Source organism: Mus pahari, chromosome 4, assembly GCF_900095145.1.
Source record: "Mus pahari chromosome 4, PAHARI_EIJ_v1.1, whole genome shotgun sequence".
Classification (NCBI taxonomy): domain Eukaryota; kingdom Metazoa; phylum Chordata; class Mammalia; order Rodentia; family Muridae; genus Mus; species Mus pahari.
In genome coordinates this window covers 52,329,198-52,355,454 of record NC_034593.1, presented here as the reverse complement: position 1 = coordinate 52,355,454, position 26,257 = coordinate 52,329,198, and the positions used below count along the sequence as shown (strand labels likewise).

At 36.1% G+C, this 26,257-nt stretch overlaps 1 protein-coding gene across 1 annotated transcript; it reads left to right on the top strand.

Moving 5' to 3' along the window:
• Positions 1 to 2,073: 2,073 nt before the first annotated feature.
• LOC110321027 (arylacetamide deacetylase-like 2) lies at positions 2,074 to 22,471 on the top strand. The gene is made up of 5 exons (XM_021197116.1): positions 2,074 to 2,211; positions 13,121 to 13,343; positions 15,981 to 16,050; positions 17,748 to 17,919; positions 21,869 to 22,471. Exons 1-5 carry the CDS (start codon positions 2,074 to 2,076, stop codon positions 22,469 to 22,471), a joined length of 1,206 nt encoding a protein of 401 aa, XP_021052775.1.
• Positions 22,472 to 26,257: the final 3,786 nt, after the last annotated feature.

The window sequence follows — 26,257 nt, the reverse complement described above, 5'->3', positions numbered from 1 at the left end:
ATATTTTGAGAAAAAGTATTGCCTCATAGTAAAACTGGCATGAAGCATGCTATGCTGCCAAGATTCACTTTGAACTCATAATTCTTCTTCCAAGTGAAATCCCTCTTGCTGGGAATTCGGCTGTGCCCCACCATAACTGGCTTAAATATATTTTTAGACTTCTTTATTCAGTTACTTGATTGGGAAGCAATATCTTTTTTAAAGGTTGCCATGTGCACCCTTTTACTTTAAGAGGCAATTGAGATATTCTCACATGGCCTCCATTTCTCCCCTCTCAGGCTTGTCTTTTGTGCAGAAAATGTAACTCCTTGATTTAAGGGACCACGTGATTGGTTAGGCTATCTAATCTAGCCATCTGGTCTGAAGGCCACTTGTTTGAAAATTTCATTTCACTTACAAAATTTCTCCTCAGAGTACTAAGCTTATTGTTTAACTAACTATGTCAGATAATGTGTATCTCCCAGTGACTGGGAACCTTGAGGGTCACCTTAGAATTCTCTTTACTCCACAGTTTTTAACATTGTTTTGTCAGCAGTTGTGAGTTTGTTGGGGATTCCTCTGTGTTTATACTGCTTGCAGTACTCTGAGATACTGCAGTGTGCTTTGGTGTCCTCTTAGTTTGNACCAACTCACATTCAGTCTCTTCCAGCACAGCGACGCCCCTCCCCCAGAGCCATCCCTCNCCCCCAGCCAGTTCTCTCTTGTGCTCATGAGAGTCACCTGGATACACTGGAGATCAGGGCAGGAAAACATCTCTCAGGCTTTGTTGCCTTTGAGATTTATATTTTTCTCTGAATACTGTTGACCTAAGTATTATTGGCATGTCCTCATGCTTTCATGTTTATGCTTCTACTAAAACTTATTAGGAAATAAAATGTGATGTCAGAAGCCAGACAGATTAAAGCGTCTTAATGTTTTCTTTCTTACTGATTATAATTCTGTTTTTGAAGATTTGAGGGTAAACAGAGCTAACCTGACTGGATGGGAGTGAGAATAAGGTCAGGTCAATTGAATTCCATGTGAGTTCTATGCACTTCAGAGGAAAGAAGGTAGGAGGAATATGCAAAAGTAACCTAATATTTGAGTAGTTGGTTGATGCACCCAGGATGCACATGCAGGGTTGATCCATTCAACTGGTTTGCAGCCCCCTTAACCTTCCTCTATCCATGGTTCATACCTTTTAGTTCCCCAAATTGGAGAATGACTTTTGACCCTGGAGTTCCAGTGTTCAGATGGACATCAAAGCAGGGGTGTGTTATGATTGCAACATGAGAGGAATGCCAGGAAAGGCTCTGCCCCACAGGTTAATGAGGAAGGTGGGAGAGCCCTCACCTGAGGTAGGTGTTCTGTGGAATAGCTGGTAGAACGTGGTTAGGAGAAACAGAGAAGAATTTTCACAGGCGAACAGATGATGCCAAGTCTTACTCAATTTTTAAATTTTTCATCTAATCTGAATATATGGAGTAACAGGATGCAGCATGTATTTGTTTAATCAAATTGTAGTTTTTTTCATGATTGTACAAGTAACTATATGAATCTACAAGGTTTATGTTTAATATGTGGTAAGCTACTTACAGATCTAAGTATTAGATGAATTGGTTTGTTAAGTTGGAAAAAAATAGCAATTTTATTTCATTGAAATTTTCTAAATGACCTGTGCTGTGGGCGTTATCCTTAAGGATGATGAAATGTTACCTAACATTTTATGTTGTTTTCATACTGTTGCTTCTACTCTTTGCAAATGGCAATAGAACAAAGGGATTTCTCGATCTTTTTTATGTGCTCTAATTAGGTTCCTCAATGCTTCTGCTCTTCTGGTGTTCTGTGGTGAAGTAGGAACTCTCGGTTCTCATTAGGTTTTGCCTCTGCTGCAGACTTTATCCGACATTTTGTAGTAAATTCTGTTCCAAAAAGCATGGTAGTTGTATAACCAGTTTCAACAGTGGCTTGGTCATAGAACTCCATTGCTAATACCATCATTGTACCTCACACAGTTACCTACCTTTGTCTTACTGTTGGGATATATGGGANNTCGTTCGCTATCACAGCACACAGACTCGCAGGAGNTTTATCATGGGATACAAGACTCTGTGCTTTGGGTTCTCTTGTATTTTATTTGCTTATTGTCTTTATTCACCCATTCCAGAGAATATTGAAGAACCCTGGAAAGTGAGAATCATGGATACTCTTATAAAATTGGCTTCACGTATGGTAATGTATTTTAAACTGGGAATCTGGGTACTGTGGTATAATTATATTCGAAACTTCTTTTAATTCAAACTGTTTGAAAATGATTTCAGGTTTTATTTTCTTTGTTTTGTTGTTCGTTAGTTGGTTGTTTTTTGGTTTGTTTTATGTTTTGGTTTTTTTTTTTTTTTTGGTTATGTATTCTGTATTTGTTTTTGTTTTTGTTGTTGTTGTTGTTGCTGGTAGTGGTGGTTGGTTGTGGGTTTTTTGTTGTGTTTTTTTTGTTTTTGTTTTGGTTTGATTTTTGATTTTTTGGGGGGCTGGGACCTTCTTTGTTTCCTTGTTTTGTTTTTTGTTTTTCAAGACAGGGTATCTCTGGGTAGCCCTGATCTGTCCTGAAACTTGATCTATGTAGAATAGGCTGGCCTCTAACTCAGAATTCTGTCTCCTCAGTTTTGGGATCAAAGGCATGTGTCACCATTGCCTGCCATTCTTTGTGTTATATAAACCAGATAATCCTAATTAAAAAAAAATGGCTAATTTGTTTTTAATTTTTTTAAAATTTTTAAAAATTTCTTAACTGATTTTCTATAAACAGGTGGACATACAGTGTTTGTTATAATACTAAATGTAATTACCATATATCAACATCAGAATAAAATATTAGTATGCCTAATATTTAGGAATTAATTGTTTGATGCTCTCAGCAGTGCAATAAGCTAATATAGTCTTTGAAAACTTACTGGTTTATATCAATTAAGTTTAAATTTTTGATGTATTTAATTATTTGTTGTTCCATTGATTTTGTTTTTTAAACTACTTCTCAAGATTTCTCCTCACAGAAGCTTTGTATATCCTTTGTATTACTTTACTGAGGCTTCCAAATCAATTTTGATTTAAGTGCATATTGTCAATATTAACTATGTGAATAGTTTTCCGGATGATGATGATAACGTCATTATAAGTTAGTACAACTAATATATTTACAATTAGATGAAATGTATATAAATAACATGCAGATGAGATAGTGGCATTTCTTTTGTTTCCTCACGTCACTTCCCTGCATTTATTTGTGGATGATAGCTGGCTCTTCCATCCGAGTCTCTAATTGTCTGCTGTGATACCCATCGGCAAAGTCTTCTGGAGAGCTGCACTGTGTTCCCCTGAACAGAGCAGATTTATTGTAACCTGAAAGTCACTGACATGTCCCCAAGACCCACGGTGACCAAAAGCCACTGCTTGACATCTACTGCTATTATTATGTTCTTGAGTCCTAAGATGCTGGCTGGAATTTAGACCTCTTTTTTAATGTCAATGATATAATTTGAACACATAGAATACAGCAGGCTACCATTAACCTAAATATGCTTTTCTCTGGAAGCCTTACTGGTACAGTGATGGTAAGAAGCTTAAGCAAAAGAAAACAATGAATGACAGAGTCATGCAAAAGTGTGGGAGATGAGAAATTGCTGTCTGATACACTGGAGAAAGGCTGCCAACTTTCCCATCTAGACATCTTACACATCTTATTCCCAGAGTCCAACATTTGCTAGGTCATTTGGAAGCACGTTCTTTCTTTCCTGATTCACATTTTACTTTCCTGGACAGTAGAAGAGGTGGATGGACACTGTGTTTCAGTCGAGAAACCAATACATCTTCTCTGAGTCTGTCACAAATAAGAGACTGACACTTATGAACAGGAATGTATTCTGAAACGCCCAATTTTTAAATTTGACTCTTATTTCTCACATTTCAAAGTTAATGACATATGTAGATGAATAAACGATTTTACTTATATATGCACATATATGGACAAACTCAGTTATTTAAATATTCTTAATAGTGGTGGACAAACTTCCACTTGCAGTACAATTGATAAGTAGTTATTATTGTCACTGTATTATAGGAGCTCAGATCATTCCCAGAAGCTAATTTTGAAACATATTTCATGAAATAAAAATTTGAAGTCTTGATAAACTAGTGTGGAAAATGCAGTATTTGATGGTAATTCAGTCAAAATTGTACATTGTATAAGATAGTCAAAAGCAAGTAAACTTAAATTCAGTCATACTTTAACTGTCTATTTAAATTCTCATCTTTTTTTTTCTCAAGATTAAAATGAATACTACAGTGTAGTATTGGCATTAGGAGAATAGGAAAGTATCATTAATAGTATCATTGAAAATATTTTGTATGTAAGGATTAAGCTCAAATTTATTGTGCTACTACTGTACCTTTCATTATTATAATTTTCATAAAATATTAAATTCTACAACTTCAATTTGAAAAAGTGTCTGTTACTCCCATTTTATACATGAATATAAGAAGTCAGTTTATGAAATTACTTCATAATTTAAGTTTAGTCTTGTTTAAAGTGTTTTATACTTGCATACATTAAAAGCCTATCATATTTTAATTGAAAATTTATACTATATTGTTATCATTGATCCCCTCTGCCATCTCATTCCAGACACTATTCACCTCTCAGTTCATCCAGTTCTACCCCTTCTTTCTCTCTGTCTCTAGGAAACAGGAAAACTAAGGTAAAACAAAATACCAAAGAATCAGAAAAGCACAACACACACATAAACACACACACACACACACACACACACACACACACATACACACACACCAGTATAAAAACACAAGATTAAAAGCCATAAATTACAAGAAAAAAACCAGTAAGATTTATTTTTGAATGCCTAAAAAAGCAATATTAGTCAAGAAACTAGATAATACTATACAGTTCATTTTGTATTGGTCACATGTTGCTAAACAAGGGGCCTATCCTTAAGTGTGGTTATATACCCAGTGAGATGCCATTGGAGATAACTAATTTTTGCATTGCAAATGTTGATGGGATGCAAAGAGCTTCTTGCTTAGCTATAGGACTTATGTTCACGTCTCCCACTTAGCACTGGGACCCTATTTGGCTTGAACCTATGCAAGCCTTGTTTGTGCTGCCATAGTCTCTATGAGTTCCTGTGTATGTCTGTCCTGTTGTGTATTGAAAACCCCGTTTCCTTGATCTCACCACCTTCCTCTGGCTCTCAGACTCTTTCCACCTCCTCTTCCACATAACCTGAGGGGAGGGGGTTGATGAAGATATCCCATTCAGGAGTTGTAAAGTCTCTCACTTTCTGCACGTTGTCCAACTGTGGGTCTCTATTTATTGTTCCCATATATCACAGGAGAAAGCTTCTCTGATGATGGCTGAGCAAACACTGTTGTATGTGTACAAAAGAATAGTATTAGGAGTCATTTATTATCTTTTAATAGGACAATAGTGTTCAGTTTTCCCCTAAGCACATGACCAATCCAATCTCGGGTTTTTAGCCACCCCAACAGAATCAGGCATGGCTTCCATCTAGTAGAGTGGGCCTTAAATCCAATCAGTCATTGGTTTTTCCTACAATCTTTGTACAACTATTGCACAAGGGTATAATTCAGACAGGTCCACATTGTAAATCACAGGGTTTATAGCTGGATTGTTCTTTACCTTTCTCACCTAGCAGTGTGCAGAGTACCTTCCAATACCATAGACAATAGTCAGTAAGGAGAAGGCTCTAGGCACCAGTCAACTTCTCTGTGTTGAATGACATATATAGATCTTATCTTCTTACCATCAGTTTGCAGCATGCAACCGTTAGTCTTGACAGTAACTTGAGCTATTGAGAGGTCTTTCTTGGGGCCCATTTGACCATTTAGTTAATTATATGCAACCCATTTCTGGCACTAGAATTTTCATTTGCTTATAAAACATGTCTAGTTTGGACATTGTCTACTCTGTTACTTGGTAACTCCATCTAGAATTTTTTCACATATATATAACTTTAAGAAGCTTCTACAATAGTAGTATTCCATGTGACTCTCAAATGACCCTTAGTATTGGATGTTTCTCCAACTATTTTATTGCTTAACTCATCTTTCCTCTTCCTTGTCCTTTAATCCTCCTGTTCCAGTCTCCCCCCTTTTGCTCCTTAACAGTGTAATCTCTTTCCTCTCCCCTAAGATATCCACTACTTTTCCATAGTCCCTTACTCTATTCCTAATCTCTATGTTTATATAACTTATGTCTACGGTTATATGTCTATGGAAAGCTTAAAAGTTAAAATCCACATATAAGAGAATACATGCACTATTTGGAATACCTCAACTAGGATGATTTTTTTTTTCTAACTTCATCAACTTACCTACAAATTTTATAATTTCAACTTTATAACTGAATCATGTTATATGAACAAAAATAACACAGTTTTCATTATCTATTTATCTGCTGGTGGACATCTAGAGTGTTTTCCGGTTTCTGGTAGTTATAAAGAGAGAAGTCATGAAAGGTTTGACCAAGTGTCTCTGTAGTAGGATGTCAAGTCCTTCAGGTATATGCCCAAGAGTGATATAGCTGTATCTGGAGGCAGATAGATCTTGTGCTTCCTGAGGAACCACTATGCTGATATCCATAGGGGTTATTCATGTTTGCACTGTCATGATGAATGACCTTCTATCCCCATATCTTCAACAGCATGAGCTGTGGTTTGTTTATTGACCTTAGCCATTCTGGCTGGTGCAAAATGAACTCTCAAAGGAGTTTTGATATTCATTTCCTTGATGACTAAGCTTAGGAATATTTCTCTAGGTGTTTCTTCTCAGCCACTTGTGTTTCATTTTTTGAGAACTCTCATTTTAGTTCTATACCCCCATTTTTAAGTTGGTTATTTTCTTAAAATTCAGATATTTTGGTTCTTCATATAATTTTGACATTAGTCTTTTGTTGGCTGTATATTTGGTAAGTATCTTTATTCATTCTGTAGTCAACTATTTTGTCAAAATGTTATTGTCCTTTGCTATATAGAACCCTTTCAGTTTCTTGTGGTCCCATTCATTAATTGTTGTTCTTAGTGACTGGGCTAATGGTGTCTCACTCAGAATGATTCTTCTTGCACCTATGAGGTCAAAACTATTCTGCACTTTTTCTTTTATCAGATTCAGGGTATCTAGTATTATGTAGTAATCCTTGATCCATTTGAAATTGAGTGTTATGCAGAGTGAAATATATGAATTTATTTGCATTCTTCTACATGCAGCAAACTATTTTGACTGCCACTGTATGTTGAAGATATTATCTTTCTTCCAGTATGTATTTCTGTCTTCTTTGTGAATAGTCAAATGTCTATAGGTATGTAGATTTTTGTCTGGGCATTCAATTTGATTTCATTCATCTGTGCATCTGTTTTTATGCCAATACCATGCTGATTGTATTACTACAGTTCTATAGTACAATTTGAGACTAGGGGTGGTGATACCTCTAGTTGTTCTTTTTTAATTTAGGATTGTTTTAGCTGTCATCGCTATTTTGTGCTTTCATATGAAGCTGAAAATTATCATTGCAATTTCTCTGAAGAACTGTGATAGAATTTTGATTAGGATTGCAGTGAATCTATATATTGCTTTTGGTGAGGTTGGCATTTTGACTGTATTAATCCTACTGATGCATGTGTAATGGAGATTTTTTTACATTTTGTATTAAATTTTTCAATATTTTTCTTCAATGTATTAAAGGTTTTATCATACAAATCTTTCATTTGCTTGGGTAGAGTTATTCTATAATATTTTAATTTTGTAAGGCTATTGTGAAAAGTACTATTTTCCTATTTTCTTTTCTCAAACTGTCATTTTAACATAGGAAGGCTACTTGATTTTTGTGAATTTTTTGTATCCTCTTATTTTGCTGAAACTATTAATCCACTCTAGATGTTCCCTGGTGGTAGGGTTTTCATATATATATAATCATATCATCTGCAATTAGATACTCATAGATTCTAAGAAGTTTCTACTGCACTTATTTTTGCATCACAAACCAAATGTCTGCCACTTCCAATTGTCTCTCTCAAATCTCTCTCTGCCTCACCTAATCCCTGTCTTCCCATTGCCATCTGCCCTTAATCCTCCTGCAAAGTCTATTCTTTTCCCCCTTCCCAAGGGACCCATGTGTCTTCCCTTGATCTCTTCTTGTTACTTAGCCCCTCTGTTTCTGTGAGTTATAACATGTTTATTCTTTATTTAAGAGCTAATGACCATTTATATATTGGTACAGATCATGTTTGTTTGTCTAGGTCTGGGTTACTCAGGATGATTTTCTCAAATTCAGTCTGTTTGCTTGCAGTTTTCATAATGCCATTGTTTTTAACAACTACATAATACTCAGTTGTATAAATGTACCAGTTTTTCTTTATCCATTCTTCAATTGTGGGATCTCTAGTTTGTTACCAGTCTCTGGCTATTATGAATAAAGCAGCTATGAAGATAGTTGAGAAAGTATCCTTGTGGTAGGATAGAGCATCCTTTGGGTACATAACCAGGAGTGGTATAGCTGGGTTCTTGAGGTAGATTGATTCGCAATTTTCTGAGGAACCTCCACATTGCTGTCCATAGTGCATAGAAAAGTTTGCTTCCTACCAATGAAGGAAGAATATTCCCCTTTCTTCACATTCTTACCAGCATGGCCTGTCATTTATGGTTTTGATCTTAGCCTTCTGACAGATGTATAATGGAATCTCAAAGTCATTTTCCTGATGAATCATGATTTTGAACATTTTTAATAATGTTTCTCAAACATTTGAGTTTTCTCTGTTAATTTTTTATTTAGATTTGCACCCATTTTAATTAAGTTATTTGGTTTGTTAATGTCTAGTTTCTTGAATTGTGCATATATTCTGGATATTAGCCCTCTGTCAGATATGGAATTGGTGAAAATCTTTTCTCATTCTGTAGACTGCTATATTTTTTTTATTGAGAGTGTTTTTTGTCTTACAGAAGCTTTTCAGTTTCATGATGTCCCATTTTTTGATTGTTATTCTTAGTGCTTGAGCTATCAGTGTTCTGTTCAGACACTTGTCTCCTGTGCCAGTACATTCAAGGCAATTCCCTATATTTTATTCAATCAGTTTCAGTGTATTTGAGTTTATGTTGAGGTCTGTGATCCCCTTGCACTTGAATTTCATGCATGTAATAAATATGGATCAATTTGCATTCTTCAACATATAGACATCCAGGTAGGCCAGCATCATTTGTTGAAGATGCTTTCTTTTTTCCATTGTGTATTTCTGGCTTCCTTATCAATTATCAGGTGTCTGTAGGCATATTGACTTATATCTAGGTCTTCAATTTGATTCAGTTAATCAACCTCTTTGTTTTTATGTAAACTGCATGTGAGTTTTATTACTATGGCTCTGTAGTTTGTCTTAAAATTGGGAATGGTGATACCTCCAGATGCTCTTTTATTATAGAAGATTGTTTAATCTATCATGAGGTTTTTTTTGCTGCTGTTGTTTTTCCATATGAAACTGAATACTATTCTTCCAAGGTCTGTAAAGAATTGTTTAGGGATTTTAATGGATATTCCATTAAATCTGTAGACTGACTTTTGGTAGAATGGCCATTTTTACCATGGTAATTCTATCCATCCATGAACACAGGTGATTTTTTCATCTTTTGGTATCTATTTCAAAGACTTAAATTTTTTTTGTCAGTCAAGAATTTTACTTGCTTTGCTAGGGTTACCCCAAAATATTGTTTGTGGATATTATGAAGGGTGTCATTTTGTTAATTCTTACTCTGTCTGCTTGTCATTTGTGTATGGAAGGGCTACTAATTTTTAATTTTAATTTTAATTTTTTTTTAGTTAGTTTTGTATCCAGCTACATTGATGAAGATGCTTATCAGCTGCAGGAGCTCCCTGGAAGAATGTTTAGGGGTACTTATGTACACTATCAATCATATCATTTGTAAATAGTGATATTTTGACCTATTCCTTTCCAGTTTATAGCCCCTTGATTTTCTCCAGTTCTTTGATTGCTCTAGTTAGAACTTCAAGTACTACACTGAGTAGATGTGGAGAAAGTGGGCAGCCTTGTCTTGTTCCAGCTCTCAGTGAAATTACTTTGAGTTTCTCTCCATTTAATTTTTGACTATGGGCTTGTTGCAAATTGCCTTATATCCTTAGTCTTTCCATGAATATTATCTTGAAGGAGTATTGAATTTTGTCAAAGGCTTTTTTTGGCACCTGTTTAGATGGTCATGTGTTTTGTTCTGTTTTTCATTCACATTTTTCATGCTGAATTACATACTGATTTTCTGATGTTGAATTAACCCTTCATCTCTGGGATTAATCCTATTTGATCATGTTAGAATATATATTTGATATGACATTGCATTCAGTTTTTGAGCGTTTTCTATCTATGTTCATTGGGAAATTAGTATGTAATTCTTTCCTTTGTTGAATTTTTGTGTGGTTTGGATATGACTGTGGCCTCATAGAATAAAATTGGCAATGTTCCTTCTGTTTCTATTTTGTGAAATAATTTGAGCAGCGTTGGTGCAGTGTTGGTGTTAGCTCCTCTTTAAAGTTGGGTAGAATTTTGTGCTAAAACTCTGGCCCTGCGCTTTTCTTAGTAGATGTTTTTCTGCATAAGCATAGTTTTATATGTACATATTTGTTTTTTGAGTTGAGAGCTTTATACTATTGAAAAAACTCTTGAATGTGACAAAACAGAAGTTCAAATACCATCAACATCACTTTTCATTCCTCAAACATAATTCTTTATACAGCTACCATTTTGCTTTGTATTTACTACAATCCTCTAGAATTTAGCATTTTATTAACTTTTGGTTTTTTTTATCTATAATATATCAGCTGCTTATACAAAGAAAATATGTACCACTAACCTATATAAATGAGATTATACGTTGTTCTTACAGTTCCTATCTGTGTAACATTGGTCAAGCATAGGAGTTTCTGGAGTCAGTACACCATAGTAACTGCATAACATTTTTAAAATATTTAAGCTAAAGAAGAGATAACAGAGATTGCAAAATGGTCAAAAAAAAAAAAAAAAAAAAAAAATAAAAAAAAAAAAAAAAAAAAAAAAAAAAAAAAAAAACCTTGATGAGCAAGCAGAAAGATCTTCATTAGGGTCTCTAGAACTCACAGACAGCTGAATGTAGTAGCATGGATTTCCTTCAGTGGGACAGGTTTTGGGGAGGGGAAAAGGCTGGAGAATCACTAGGGGTTCCTGGATCAGAAAGATTGGCATATATAGATGGAGCAATTGAACTTGTTTTAAAAAAGGTTAAAAGATAATGACCAACACCACAGTCTTACTTCTACAAGCACACATGGTTGACATGATTACACACCCACACACCCAAGGAGAGAGAGAATTCTATATACTAAATTGAGTGACCAGTGAAACAAAAATAAAATATTGGAATATACATAAAATGTCACATTTCAGATAGTTTTTGTTTTAGATAAAACTATAGTTAAATTATACCTATGTAAAATACATTGAAAAATTTGGTGGCATTAAATGAGATTACTATTTCTAAACATTTAATACTTAATATATTTATTTATATGTACCTTATGTATTTCCTGTTTCAATAATTCTTTGAGAATTGTGTACAATTATGTTTATATCTGTCTTGAAACTCTTTACTTAACCATCCTAATTTCCTAACTTATATTCTCTTTTGTTCTTCTACTAATCATGTCCAATCTATATTGCCTGAGCACTCTTGGATGTGGCATCAACTGGAGGTCCGTGATAAACTAGAAGCCAAATCCTTTGAAAAAACTGACTCTTCCTCTCCAACTAGCTAAAAGTTGCCAATAGCTCCTTGGCTAGGGGTAGGACATCATGTCTGTCCACTTCCCTCTACCAAGATGGGATTTAGTATGACGTGAGTTTCATGGGCTCGTGCATGGTGACACCACCACTGATTTCACGCAATCAGCCAACACTGTTTCTGAAGAACACTGGGTTGTTGGTGTTTTGTTTTGTTTTAATGCATTCAATATCTCTGGCCTATAGTCTTTCAGTCCCCTTTTCTGCAATAATCTCTGAGCTTCAGCAGGAGAGAAGGCAGTATAGAAAATCCATTTAGAGTTGAATCCATATTGCACCTCTGTGTTAATCACAATCTACTACCAACAGCTGCTTCTGTAATAAGGATTGAGAGATTCATTAATCTATGACTATAAGAATAAGTCATTAGGAGATTGTTTACTACTATGCACATTTATCAGAGTTGCAGTAGTAGGTTCCCCCTGTGGCCTATGACCTGTCTCTTCAGGTTCTTGAACCAACAATGGGATTAGGTATAAGTTTCATCTTCTGTAGTGGGGCTTAAATCCAATAAAAATGTGATTTTTTTTAACCCATAATATTCAAATCTCTATTGCAATAGTAAGCAAGTCTTGCCAGCCCAGTGGCTATTGTAGTTCACAAGGTTCACAGTTGAGCAAGATTGGTGATGGCAATTCTCCTCTGGTAGTATTCATAGCAGCTTCCAGTCTTATAACAACAGGAAAGTAGGGATAAAGTTTCCAGGTCAGTATCAATTATAATATCTGCAAGTAGGTGTTTATTTATTGTTTGTTCGTTTGACAGTTTTATTCATTTACCTGATGAAATTCCTTCTTTCACCCCTTCTTGAACCTACTGGAATCCATTTTCTAAACATGTTTTCCTCCTATTTTAATATCTTCAATCTTTTGTGTGATCCAATGAGCTTAATTAGAGATTCTTGATGAGAATTTCAGGGAGATTATTTACTAGAGCAACGGTAATTGATTCACTGATATTAAAAAAAAAATTCCTCCTTCCTCAATAATCAATAATTGCCATTATGTCTTCAGGGAGGAATGGGATTTTGCTCATTCCCCCGTCAAATGAATTGTTCATGAATTCAATCTTGTGCTGGTCTGATGCAGATGAACACACTGAGATATCCATGTGATAAAATACAGTTCAAAAATAAAATCAGTCCTTTAGAGAATTGTTACATTATTTCTATCATTAAATATATGTACTTGCTGCTATTAAAATAAAAATGTATAATGGTTAAAATTTCTGTCGTGTTTTTATAGGCCATATTATTTGAAAAAATAGGTCTCATGAAATATGAAAAAATATTTTCAACTGCAGCAACATTTTACATTGTACAAGCAGTTTCAGATGAAAATGTTACAGTGATTGACACAGACTTCAATAACATCCCTGTTCGTCTGTACTTGCCAAAGAGGAAGCCTGAAAGAAAGAGACCAGCAGTGATTTTCATTCATGGTGGTATATTTGTCTTTGGAAGTTGCAGTAAGTGTATTTCTGATATGTGCGTTGTTCATATATTTATATTCAAAAAGGTGCTGCGTATTGACAGAGTTTGTCAATATAATGTCTTGGGTAACATACACTTCTGAGCAGACATACATTAGAAAGTATGTGTTGTGGCTGACACATAATTCTTCATTTAAAGCTTGGTAATCAAAACAATCTTGTAGAAATAAGATTGTTTCATTAAGAAAATGTTACTTTTAAATAAACATGTGAATAGCCTAGACTTGGAAGTGTAAATGATAAACTTGAAATTCAGACTAAAATAACATGAATTTCACATAAATTTTATGAAACACTAACATGAACCAGTTGCTTTAATTGTCAGATCTGAGATAAAATTGTGATACTGCAGGCCACGTTTGTTTAAGTAGTACATTGTAATTTAAACATAACATTTGAGGGTTAGAAATCAAAGCATATTGGTATTAAAATGTTAAAAGTTAAATAAACCAGAGTAATCAGTTCCTGGCTTTAACTTCTGTATTCTTGTCCAGAGGTAAGTGTGGTTGCTACAACACACACACATACACACACGCACCTGCCCTTATGGAATATAGGTGCATGTTCCCAGTCCACCTCTCTCCCTACCTGTCTACACTGTCTGAAACCTACTGGCATCTTATTGATTCCTTTTTCATTACTCTCTACCTACATCCTGGGATAAGACATGTTTATCTTATGCTATCAAAATGAGTCTCCACTTCCTTGGAATTATATTTCCTTCCAATTCATCACCGAACGTGTGTTTCTTCTACCTACCACTGTACCCCCTTTGTTGATTCCTAAGTATGCACTATCTTTTCTGCCTTGAACACTGTAGGCCCCTGGCTGTTCTTTCTAATTATCTTGTCCTTCTTTATTTTCTGAGACTTATTTCCATATTTGTCACTTTCTTGGCTTTTGATTCTTTCTTAGAGAAGCGTAGTCTGAGAGAAATCCTTGCTCTTTGCTCCACTGTTAGTTGTATAAAAGAAATTTCTCTGTCCTTCATTTTTCCTCCTTTATCCCTTCCTTTGCAACTGTAACATTAAAACAAGACAAAAGCTAAAACCATGATGAAATAAGTTAATTGTTTGTATGTTACCAACACTAATATTCCCCACATACAAGTATTTTATTCTTCAGTTGTTAGTTCCATGTTTTTCTATACTTTATTTGTTTCTACTCTAGCACCCATGCCCATAGTGTTGATATGGGCTGTTCCCCTTCTCTAACATTGTTGCTGGACATAAGTTCAATCAATTCAGCTGTACGCTGTTGTGCATACCTGGTTATTAGAGTATCATGTGAATTCCTTAACAGATACCATCATATTTCTTTCTCAGAGTATAAACAGAGAAATAGATACATCTCCCAAGAACAGAAGAAAGGCAAATATCCTCAGCAGTGACCACTGTACACTGCATTACAGTCTCTGAACTCCTACATTTTATGACATGTTCTGGGCACAGAATTCTGAGCATCTTCCTGTTCCTGTCCACACTGGATAACTTAACATTTAGATTGCATCCTGATCTTCATTTCTGGCACCTTCTTTCTTACCTTCCATGCCTTGAAAATATAGCTACAGAAATTATTGATCAACATTTGAAGCATATTGACCACCTAAGAATAAACCTTTGGTTGAACATTGAAGTGTAGATCTTTCATTCCTAATTTTATAATTTTGTCCACTTTCTGCCTCTACTTGGTTACATATATTTCTCTGAACTTTGAAAATCCTCATAAATATTAATATTTCACTACATTATTTTAATTTTTCTCTAATGTGTTTCTTCGTGGTTATTGCATTTTTTCATTTTTATGTCTAACATGATGGATGGACATTTATACATTTTAGGTGAATCAATACATTTTGCTATCTAAAAGGAACACTGACATTGCTGCCTGTGAAGCATTTTCCTTTGCTCTCTGTCTAACTCTTTTAAGTTGACTATAACTTTATTTCATCCACAGTTTACTTTTTAAAGGAACTCCAAATGTAAGTAAGACCAGGCTATTACTTGATTTTATACAGATTAAATTGCTTTTCTATGCAGAGAGTTGATATGAAGTTTACTTCTATGTTTATTAAATATGCATGACCTTATGTAAAAATGTAAGCCTTTGGAAAAGGAAAAAATTCATTTGCTTTAATTACAGTAAAAGTGCATCTTGCTTTAAGTAAGGTGATGTCCTTCATTGAAAAATTCCTTTAAAAAATGACTATGGTGGGTCAAGTAATGCTGGGGTCATACCTGACCTGTGACCCCAGGACCAATTAAAGTCCACTTCCATCAGACTAGAGCAGTAAATAATAAATAAATAAATAAATATCGTAATTATCTTCCTTTGTGAAAATTGTAACACTAGCTACAGTGTTATTTCTCAACTTAATTCTGTATTTCCCAATTCTTCTACCAAATGTTTTAGGGAATATGGTGTTAATGATTTGCAGACAATTTACTTTTTATTTCCTAAATTCTATTTCTCTACATGAGAACAAAAGTGGGGACTACAGTGTTCCTTCAATTTACCACAAATCACATTTCTATCATATTCATAGGTATTTGTGGGTTGCCATTGTTTTTCTATTTATAGTGTACCAATTTGTATTTATTTCATTCATTTCAGAGATAGCAGCTCATGACAACCTGAACAGACTCACGTCGAATAAGCTCGGTGCTGTTGTGGTAGGACTCGAGTAAGAGAATAATAATACTTTTTACCACATCCTGGGCCCTCACAATATAAGCTTGACTTTTTCAAAGCTTGTCACCTAGCTATCAAATAGCTATATCCTGTGGGGTTTTGCTATATAATTTTTCCTAGAAGTGTTATATCAATATATCCTCATAGGCATTAGTATCTGCCATGATTTTTGCCATTGTAGATACAATTATAAAACCAGGGGAATAAACATCTTTATTGTCACAGCTATGACATCTCTAGAAGGATGAATTCCAGGTTTCAGAAGTAGCTAACTTTATCTGCAGGTAACTTACCTAAAAAATGTACTCATTATATTCTTGGGATGTTGGGTTTTATTTGATCTGGCTATAAAGCAGTGTAAGGTTACTGTTGTTCTTGGTTCCAGTGTTTTTAGGTAAAAATGTTAGGACATTTTTGAATATTTTAAGACATTATCAAAACAGTATCTTATTATCTCATAACTTTTACCAACATTTCCACTAACATACAAAAATATGAGCAAGTTCTTTTTTACTTTATGAACAACTATTCCCCTGTACAACTGAAACTCTCATCAGAAGGATGAAGACTTTGCTGTACATTTTGCCAGTTTCATAGTATGTGATGTAGAAACAGACTTTACAGACAAACAGAACTCAGGCGAAATTACTGAAAAGAATTTCATAGTTGAGTGTATATTAGGGGCCAGTAGAACCCAGTGGAGATTTCAGTTCTATTCTGCTCATAACTACATGTTAATGGAACCTGGAAAAAAAACTTAGGTTTTAAGAAATATTATAAAAGGAAAAATGATATGCCTTTCATACATTGATTTTAGCTAAATTTAGTACATTATCATCTTAAATAAGCTTTTTAATGGTATTATACATTATACACTGTTTAAGACTTCCACATGATTTCAGCTACTTGTTCTTTACCTTTAAGAATATTAATATTTTAAGTCATTTTGCTAGTTTTCAAATATTTAAAAAGACAGTAAAATATAAGCATGTATAAGGATCATATGATGGGCACAGTTTGATATAAACATTTGAAATATTCACTAATTGTAGCAGATATTAAGATGATAAAAATAAAAATGTGAACTCCATTGAGGTGCACTCCAAAGACAGAACACACAAAACAAAGATTGAAAGGGTGTAGTAGTACTTGGTCTAATGAAAAAATTTAAAAATTTGAGTAAGATATTTGATATACTTAAAATATGCATATTTCATAGTGACTATGTTGATTTAAATGCTGATCTTCCGTTTCAGGTATGAAATTCTGCATTTTTGTTGAGTATATACATACATACATATATTTATAATTAAAGTCATCTGCCAATATTTCTCTCTCATATTTTCTGCATTCAACATTTCTGTGTATTCCTGTCAATGATTCTGAATTGTGTGCACTGGGGGCCACTGACACAGGGTGAACACACCTTCTCACTCATTTCCCTACAACCAATATCTCAAACCCTTAAGCAGAATCTGTCCTCACTTTTAGACAGAAGTGACCAGTGATTCCTAGTTAACTGGTGAGACTGAGGAAGACAGAAGTGACCAGTGATTCCTAGTTAACTGGTGAGACTGAGGATTCAAAACACTGCCAACATATCAGTGTATGTGTTGGGGAGAGTGAGATATTTCCTTGCATAACTTTAACAAGGGTTTTGTTGTGGTTTTGCTTGATTTACCTCTGAAGCTACAGGCTGGCTCCTCAGTATCCATTCCCAGCTGCCCTTGAAGACTGTGTTCATGTGACCAAGTTCTTTCTCCAGGATAAAGTTCTTGCAAAATACAGAGTGGATCCCTCTCGCATATGCATTATGGGCGAAAGTTCTGGGGGTACCTTGGCAGTGACAGTGACTCAGCTGGTATGTTGTGTGTGTTATATACGTTTTAATCCTAATGCAAAAGAAGCTGTTTCAGGTGTGTTTGTGTTACTTTTATACTGTTGAATGTGAAATTTAAATTAAACAAGTACGATTATCCACTTTGCATGATATTACTTCAGATGTGGTTTTATTGTCTAATGCTAGAGAAGGCTTTTACAGAGGTTGGGAGCAGGATCTAGGCTTTGAATCCAAGGCAGTATGCTTGCTACCAGAGGACTATGCAAACTTCACTTTGAAAGGTAAACTGTTTCAAAATGGGCTTTTGATAAGATTTCCTGAATTTCTCTATAGCTTGTGCTGGCCTTGAACTCATGAGCCTCCTGGTCCAACAACTCAAGAACCAGGTATTAGGAAACTATAACGACTGTGGCTCAACCTGCCAATGTTAGGAAAAAATGCAACAATATTTATGAACCACTATATTCTTTACAATAAATGATTTTACATTCACAATTGAGTTTCTATAGATAAAATATAAAAATTATCAATTTTTTATCACTATGATTGATGAGTGCATTAGTTACTTTTTTCCTCTGAGACTAAATATCTGGCAAGAAGCACTTAAAGGAAAGAGGGGATTTTAACAGCTCCTAGTTTGAAACATTCAGTGTCTAATGGCAGGAAAGGTATGGCAGTGGGAGTGGCTCGTGACTGGCAGTGGGAGCATTGTACAGAGTGTAAAGCCACCTCCTGATTCTGTTGTAAGGGTGATACCCTTCCCACAAAGTCCAGGTTGGTGTCACAAGAGGCTGTCACCTGTGGAAAGATTGTGAGAAGCAGAGATGTGGCCACAAAGTCTCCTTCCTGTGCTTCAAGGGACAGATGCTTTGGGCTACATTAGACCCTCTGACGCATCTGACTTGCTAAAGTTAGGACATCCATTGCTGTTCCTCATCAGGTGTTCAGTGTCCTAGATAAATGTCAGCACTGCCGACTATTCAGCAATTGTCCTCTTTGGTGAAAAGGAACATTTACCTGGTCACCAAAGTCTCTACAGAGGACTTGGTATATGATATTCTAAAATTGTTTTAGTGTACTATAATCCAAATTCAGGAGTTTATAATAAATGATGCTGATTTTAACGAGTATTGTGGTGACTGTTTTTTGAAAAGTTTTTTTTTATAGTGAAATTTAAATGAAAGTTTATAACTGAAAACTTAAAGACAGTATTTCCACCATGAAATTTTGCTAGCTTTAGTACAGTGGGTATAAAAAGGAGAAGGAATATAGTGGTCCATAACAAAACAGGACTAAAAAAATTTGAAGCCCAGACCCTCTCCCCAATGGGTAATATATTATGGCATTTATTCCAGACCAATTTGTTTTAGAGCATGTGAAATTTTCAACTACTCTGTAGAGAACTATTGTTCTCCTGCTTTCTCTGTGTTAAGTGTAGTAGTTTTTATTTAATGTGTGTGTCGTATGTGTGTGTGTGTGTGTGTGTGTGTGTGTGTGTGTATAAATGGGTTTATGTTAGTATACACATGTTAAATGTGTGTACTTACATATGCATGTTCATGTGTATGGTCATGCATGTAGATTCCAGAGGTTGACATTGGGTGTCCTTCTATATTTCTCTACCTTAGTTTTTAAAATGGGTCTTTAACAGGGCATAAGATCTCTGAGTCAGTTGACTTGCTGTACATTTAGATTCAGGATTCCCCTCGAGTCCACCCTTCCCACACAGTGCTGAGGTAGCAGGTGTATGCTGCTATGCCCAGATTTCTATGTCCTGGCCATCTGTACTCAGCTCATCAAGCTTATGTCAACAAATTTACTGACTGAGCCATCTCCACATATACCACATCTGATTGGACTAATTTCTCATCCATTTTCTTTTGTATTTCAATATGACATTAAAAGGTCAACTACCTTATAACTTTGGTGTTCCTCAGGTACAAGCCTGTGTGCCAAGTCACTTGTCAATCCTGTCGCACATGAAGAATCTGTAACAAACTGTGCTCATTGAAGAATTTTTCTCTACTCCTCTGAAAGGCTTTATTTTATTTAGAAAATTCCTATTCTAAAACCCCTGGGAAGTAACAAGAACCTGGAAATATTCTCTTGAGGAATTTTGTTTTGTTTTGTTTTGTTTTTCGAGACAGGGTTTCTCTGTGTAGCCCTGGCTATCCTGGAACTCACTTTGTAGACCAGGCTGGCCTTGAACTCAGAAATCCGCCTGCCTCTGCCTCCCGAATGCTGGGATTAAAGGCGTGGGCCACCACTGCCCGGCTTGAGGAAATTTTTATTTCTTTAGTTTCTTCCTGACCTGTACAACCTGCCTTCTATTGTTCTGTAATTTGAAATAGATCAGATGGTTAGCCTTGTGATCAGTTAAGGAATTTCCCAGAATTCTTTCATTTTGCGTAAATCCTTTGACTTTATGAGAACTTTATGGCCTCATGCTTTCTCTCCCATGCACAAGTTCCAGAAATAATGACTCTGAGACTTAACCATATATGAATAAATACCTAGACCACTCATTTTAGCTTAGTTCCGCTAGCTTAATTATCCCACTCCCTCTATTTTAACTACCTCCACGTGGGTAATTACCTCTCCTCAGGTTCGTCTGACCATCTTCCTTAGAGTTTGGGGCAAATCTTGCAGCATCTGACTCTATCCCAGAAATCCTCTCTCTATACCAGAACTTCCACCTCCTTTTTTCCTGCCTAAGCTGATAGACATTTTATTGACAAGTGATGCTTTCGTACAATGCACAAGAGATTCTCTCTACACATTTAGAGCATTTTGAATAGTTTGGGATTTCCCAAAGAATGGCAGCAGATATGGTCACTGATGTAGAAGTGCTGTGGAAACTGGTGCTCTTGAGGTTCTCACACACAGGTGACGTCTAGGTTTACTGCTGCAGAATGTACACGAAGAAAAGAATGTAGCTGCAGAATCAAGACTCCTCTTGTTTCTGATAAGAAACAAGGGCCTCACATGCAACATTCTGCATTCTTTTTTGTTCTTCTGATTTTCATAAATTATTCTGTCTCATCTATCACTGTTATAACACCACACTACTTAGATAAATGTCATTTTCCTTAGAATGCCATGGTCCATTAGACTTTACATGTAAGTATCAGCAATTGTATTTCATTACATTTGTAGATTTTTCTCATTATATTATTCAGGTCAAATATTCTTCCAGGGAAACTAGACATGGAAACACATGACAGCCATCTATAGGATGGAACACAGGGCCCACAATGGAAGAGCTAGAGAAAGCAGGGTTCTGCAAACCTATAGATGGAACAACAATATGAACTAACCTGTACCCCCAGAGCTCATGTCTCTAGCTGCATATGTAGCAGAAGATGGCCTAGTCAGCCATCATTGGGAAGAGAGGCCTCTAGGTATTGCAAAATTTTTATGCCCCAGTACAAGGGAATGCCATGGCCAAGAAGTGGGAGTGGGTGGCTAGGGGAGCAGGGTGGGGGGAGGGTACAGGGAACTTTCAAGATAGCATTTGAAATGTAAATAAAGAAAATATCTAATAAAACAAAGAAAGAAAAAAAAAGAAATTGGGAAACTGAGGCAAGAGGACACTATGTTCTAGAACAGCCTGAGATTCACAACAAAGCTTGATTACAACAAAATCTAAATCCCTTAAAAGAAACAAACAACAAGTACATTGTAATTATTCTGTCTTCTCTACTAGGATGCTTCTGACCATCCTGACCCTATTCCTGCTTGCTTGTTATATGTAAATAAATGTATAAGAAACAGAATATGCAGTGTTCCTGAACAGATGAAATTAGAATGATGTACTCTCATGTCTAAATTAATGAGTAAATTTTATGAGAAAAAAATCACTGATAATGTTTCAGATTAATAAATTAATTTTACCTCAGGCTATTAAAGCAAAGCTGCCAATCCTTTTGTTTGAAAGCTATTGACTCATTAGTATTCGTTATATTTCTAGCTACGCAATGATCCAGAATTCAAAAATAAAATCAAGGCACAAGCCTTGATATACCCTGGCCTACAGATGATTGACACCTTTCTGCCATCTCACCGAGAATATGAACATGGTCCAATCCTGCACAGGGAGATGATGCTCAGGGTGGCATCTCTATATGTGACTACGGAATCATCACTGACTCAGGCCTTACTGAGAAATGAGCACATGCCCGAAGGATCAAGACACCTATTCAAGTTTGTTAACTGGAGTGACTTTCTTCCTGAGAAGTATAAAAAGAGCCATGTTTATACTGAACCAGTCCTTGGAAAATTGAATGCTTCCTACCCAGCACTTATGGACAGCAGGCTGTTTCCTTTGCTAGTCAATGACTCCCAGTTACAGAATTTGCCACTCACTTACATCCTCACTTGTGAACATGATCAATTGAGAGATGATAGTTTCATTTACATCACTCGGCTTAGAAGTGTTGGAGTTCAGGTTATTCATGACCACATGGAGGAAGGAGTTCATGGAGCTCTCTCATTCACTACGGGTTCACTGGCTTTACATCTAGGATTTAAAATAAGAGATAGGTATATTCATTGGTTAGAGGAAAACCTATAAATGAGAGCTACATGTAGCCATGAAGTGAACTAGTTAGAAAAGTAATCTGATAGTTGTATTTGAACTACTGTAAGATGAATGGGCACAAAATAATCTGAGTTTGGGGTAAGACTATATTTCAGTTTGAATAAAGGGGACTGAATATGTTTGAGAAAGTTACTTCATCTTCTAAATCTTAGAAATATTGCTAAAATAAGGATATTCACTTCACTATTGCCATTAATTGTCAATTGTCAGGAAAGATATATTCTGAGTATTCAAAAATGATAGGATAGTGCAAAAATGTGGTGAAATACAGGCTTGCAATATGGATGGAATCTTGATGACTGGCTGGGTTGGCACATTCCTGTCCAGTACTCCAGAGGCAACAAGGTACAGAGATCTGAGAGTTCAAGGCTCAGATGATCTATATAGCTAATTCTAGCACAACATGGCTATATAGTGGCATGCTGTCTCAACAAAAGAAAATTTTTAATTAATAGCAAAGAAAAGAAACTACAAATGAGAAGAAAATGTGATAAAGTACAATTGTAGTGACATCTGTATAATGTACTTGGGCTATGGTTTTTCCAGTCGTGTGCTGTCCATACATTATTTCAGTCAGTTCTAGGTAAATTAAGGTAGCTGTTCTTGTTATTCATTTCTCATGGAAATTATATACTGCTTTTCGAAAGAACAATATTTTACTGCACATTATTCCTAAAGCCTCTGAATGGAGGGATGGTACCCAGTCAACTATAGGCTGTAGGTATAATTATTTATAGTATTCTTTTGAATGCCTGTGGTGATCCACTGTGTGCACAGAGACTGCACATCCAGGGAGTCATCTGAGTTGATGATCTCCAGACACGTTTGCTTCCCTGTTGTGATGGAACCCATGTTCCTATCAGCACAAATCAATCCATAAATAGCTGCATTTCCACTAGGAAACATTAAAATTATTGTTAATTTTCTGACATCCTTGTGATTCTGCTGCTTGTGTATGATTGTTTGACATATTGCGTGCTTATTCTGTTTTTTCTTTTTAAAAATTTATTTTGTTTATTTACATTCCCAGCCTATGGCTCTTAAAATTGAAATCAATAGTCAGATTTTTATTTTATTTTATTTTCTCTACAGAGACATTTTTATTGTAATCGTTGCTCTTGGATACTTTTGTTTTGTTTTGTTTTGGATGTTTTCTTTCTTTATATTTCAAATGTTTTCCGCTTTCCAGGTCTCCCCTTCAGAGACCCCCTATCCTATCACCCTCTCACTTCCTCTATGAGGGTGCTCCGCATCCCAGCCACCCACTCCTGTCTTCCAGCAATTGCATTCCCCTACACTGAACACTAAACCCCCTCAGGCCCAAGGGCTGCTCCTCCTTCCACTGATGTCCAACAAGGCCATCCTACGTCACAACTGTGGTCAGATGTCCCTCCATGCGTACTCTTTGGTTGATGGTCCAGTACCTGGGAGCTCCAGGGGATCTGGCCCGCTAACACTGTTGCTTCCCCCATGGGGCTGCAAACACCCTCAGCTCCTTTAATCCATTCTCCACCTCCTCCATCGGGGACCTCACCCTCAGCCCAAGGTTGGCTACAAGCATCCACCTCTATATTTGTCAGGGTCTGGCAGAGCCTCTCAGGAGACAGCCATATCAGACTCCTATCAGCATGCACTTTCCAGCATCTACAATAGCGTCTGAGTTTGGTGACTGTATGTGAGATGGATCCCCAGGTGGGGCAGTTTCTGGATGATTTTTCTTCTGTATCTGCTCCACGATTTGTCTCCAAATTTCTTCCTGTGAGTATTTTGTTCCCCCACTGAAGCGCCCATACATTCCACATTCTGGTCTTCCTTCTTCTTGGGTACGTGAATTGTGTGTTGGCTATTTCGATCTTTTGGGCTAATACCCACTTATTAGTGAGTGCATGCCATGTATGTTTTTGCTAACTGGGTTACCTCACTCAGGATGATATTTTCTAGTTCTGTAGATTTGCTTAAGAATTTCATGAAGTCATTGTTCTTTATTTATTTATTTATTTATTTATTTATTTATTTTGAGACAGGGTTTCTCTGTATAGCCCTGGAACTCACTTTGTAGACCAGGCTGGCCTTGAACTCAGAAATCTGCCTGCCTCTGCCTCCCAAGTGCTGGGATTAAAGGCATGTGCCACCATGCCTGGCTAAGTCATTGTTTTTAGTAACTGAGTAGTACTCCATTGTATAAATGTAAAACATTTTCTGCATCCATTCCTCTGTTGAAGGACATGGGGGTGGTTTCTAGCTTCTGGCTATTATAAATATGGCTACTATGAACAAAGTGGTGTATATGCCCTTATTACATGTTGGAGCATCTTCTGCATATAAGATCAGGAGTGGTGTAGCTGGGTCCTCAGGTAGTACAATGTCAAATTTTCTGAGGTACCACCAGACAGATTTCCAGAGTGGTTGTAACAGCTTGCAATTCCACCAGCAATGGAGGAGTGTTCCTCTTTCTCTGCATCCTCGCCAGCATCTGCTGTCCCCTGAATTTTTGATCTTAGCCATTCTGACTGGTGTGAAGTGGTATCTCAGGGTTGCTTTGATTTGTATTTCCCTGAAGACTAGGGATGCTGAACATTTCTTTCTTTCTCTCTTTCTTTCTTTCTTTCTTTCTTTCTTTCTTTCTTTCTTTCTTTCTTTCTTTCTTTCTTTTTTTTTTTTGTTAAAGGTTTATTTATTTATTATATGTAAGTACACTGTAGCTGTCTTCAGACACTCCAGAAGAGGGCATCAGATCTTGTTACGGATGGTTGTGAGCCACCATGTGGTTGCTGGGATTTGAACTCCTTACCTTCGGAAGAGCAGTCAGGTGCTCTTACCCACTAGTGCTTCTCAGCCATTTGAGTTTCCTCAGTTGAGAGTTCTGCTTAGGAAGCTCTGCTCCTAAACTGTGTGAAATGGAAGTTAAGCGTGTCTTGTGAATTTAGTTGGTAATCTGATCCTCATCTCCAAACGTATTTTCATTAATGTTTTTCTGCAGCTTGAGATTTTTGTTCCTCTCAACTATGATTAGTGCATTTGTCTCTTAGATTTTACTACATGAGCTTCTTACCAGCCATTCACACACTAAGCTGCTGCAAGAACGTCAGGAAAGGTTAAGTACAAGGTTTCTTTGCTGTTGTGGGTGAAGCTATAACATCTTAAATAACATCAATCCACTTGTTGCATTTGTAAAAGAGAAACAATGCTGGTAATCATGTCAAACCAGACTTGATGAAAATTGCTTCTCTCCATTAAGTATTAATCACAGATTGAGAGAGAATTAGAAGAACATAGGTTGCCATGGAAAATGAATGTGGTTTCCTCAGAAGACAGTTTGTTTTTTGAAAAGACATAACCAAAATAGGAAATGGGAGGACCTAGGGACCTGATAAAGTACTCAATCTAGAGCCTGTTTAGCTGGATCCAGCTTAGGATCCCTCAATCCTGATAAAAGCTCCTGAAAAGAAAGCTATTCATTTGCCTTCTCTGTGACTTTGTCTTCTGTCTTACCTGGGATGCACACTTATTCCTTCACTGGCATTAGAGCCTACTTCTTCATGGAATGAGATCAGTAGTCTCCTAGACAACCACCTGACCCCCTACCCCTTCACTTTTTTCCTTTTACATTACTTTAGGTTCCATAGAATTTGAGAGCTCTGTTTAACAATAACAAATTTCCTATTTTATTAATAAATCTGCTTTTAATACTTCTGTAATTTAGGCAAAACAAGAACATATAGGTAGAAAACTAGAAGCTAAGTGCGATAGCTCTTCTTG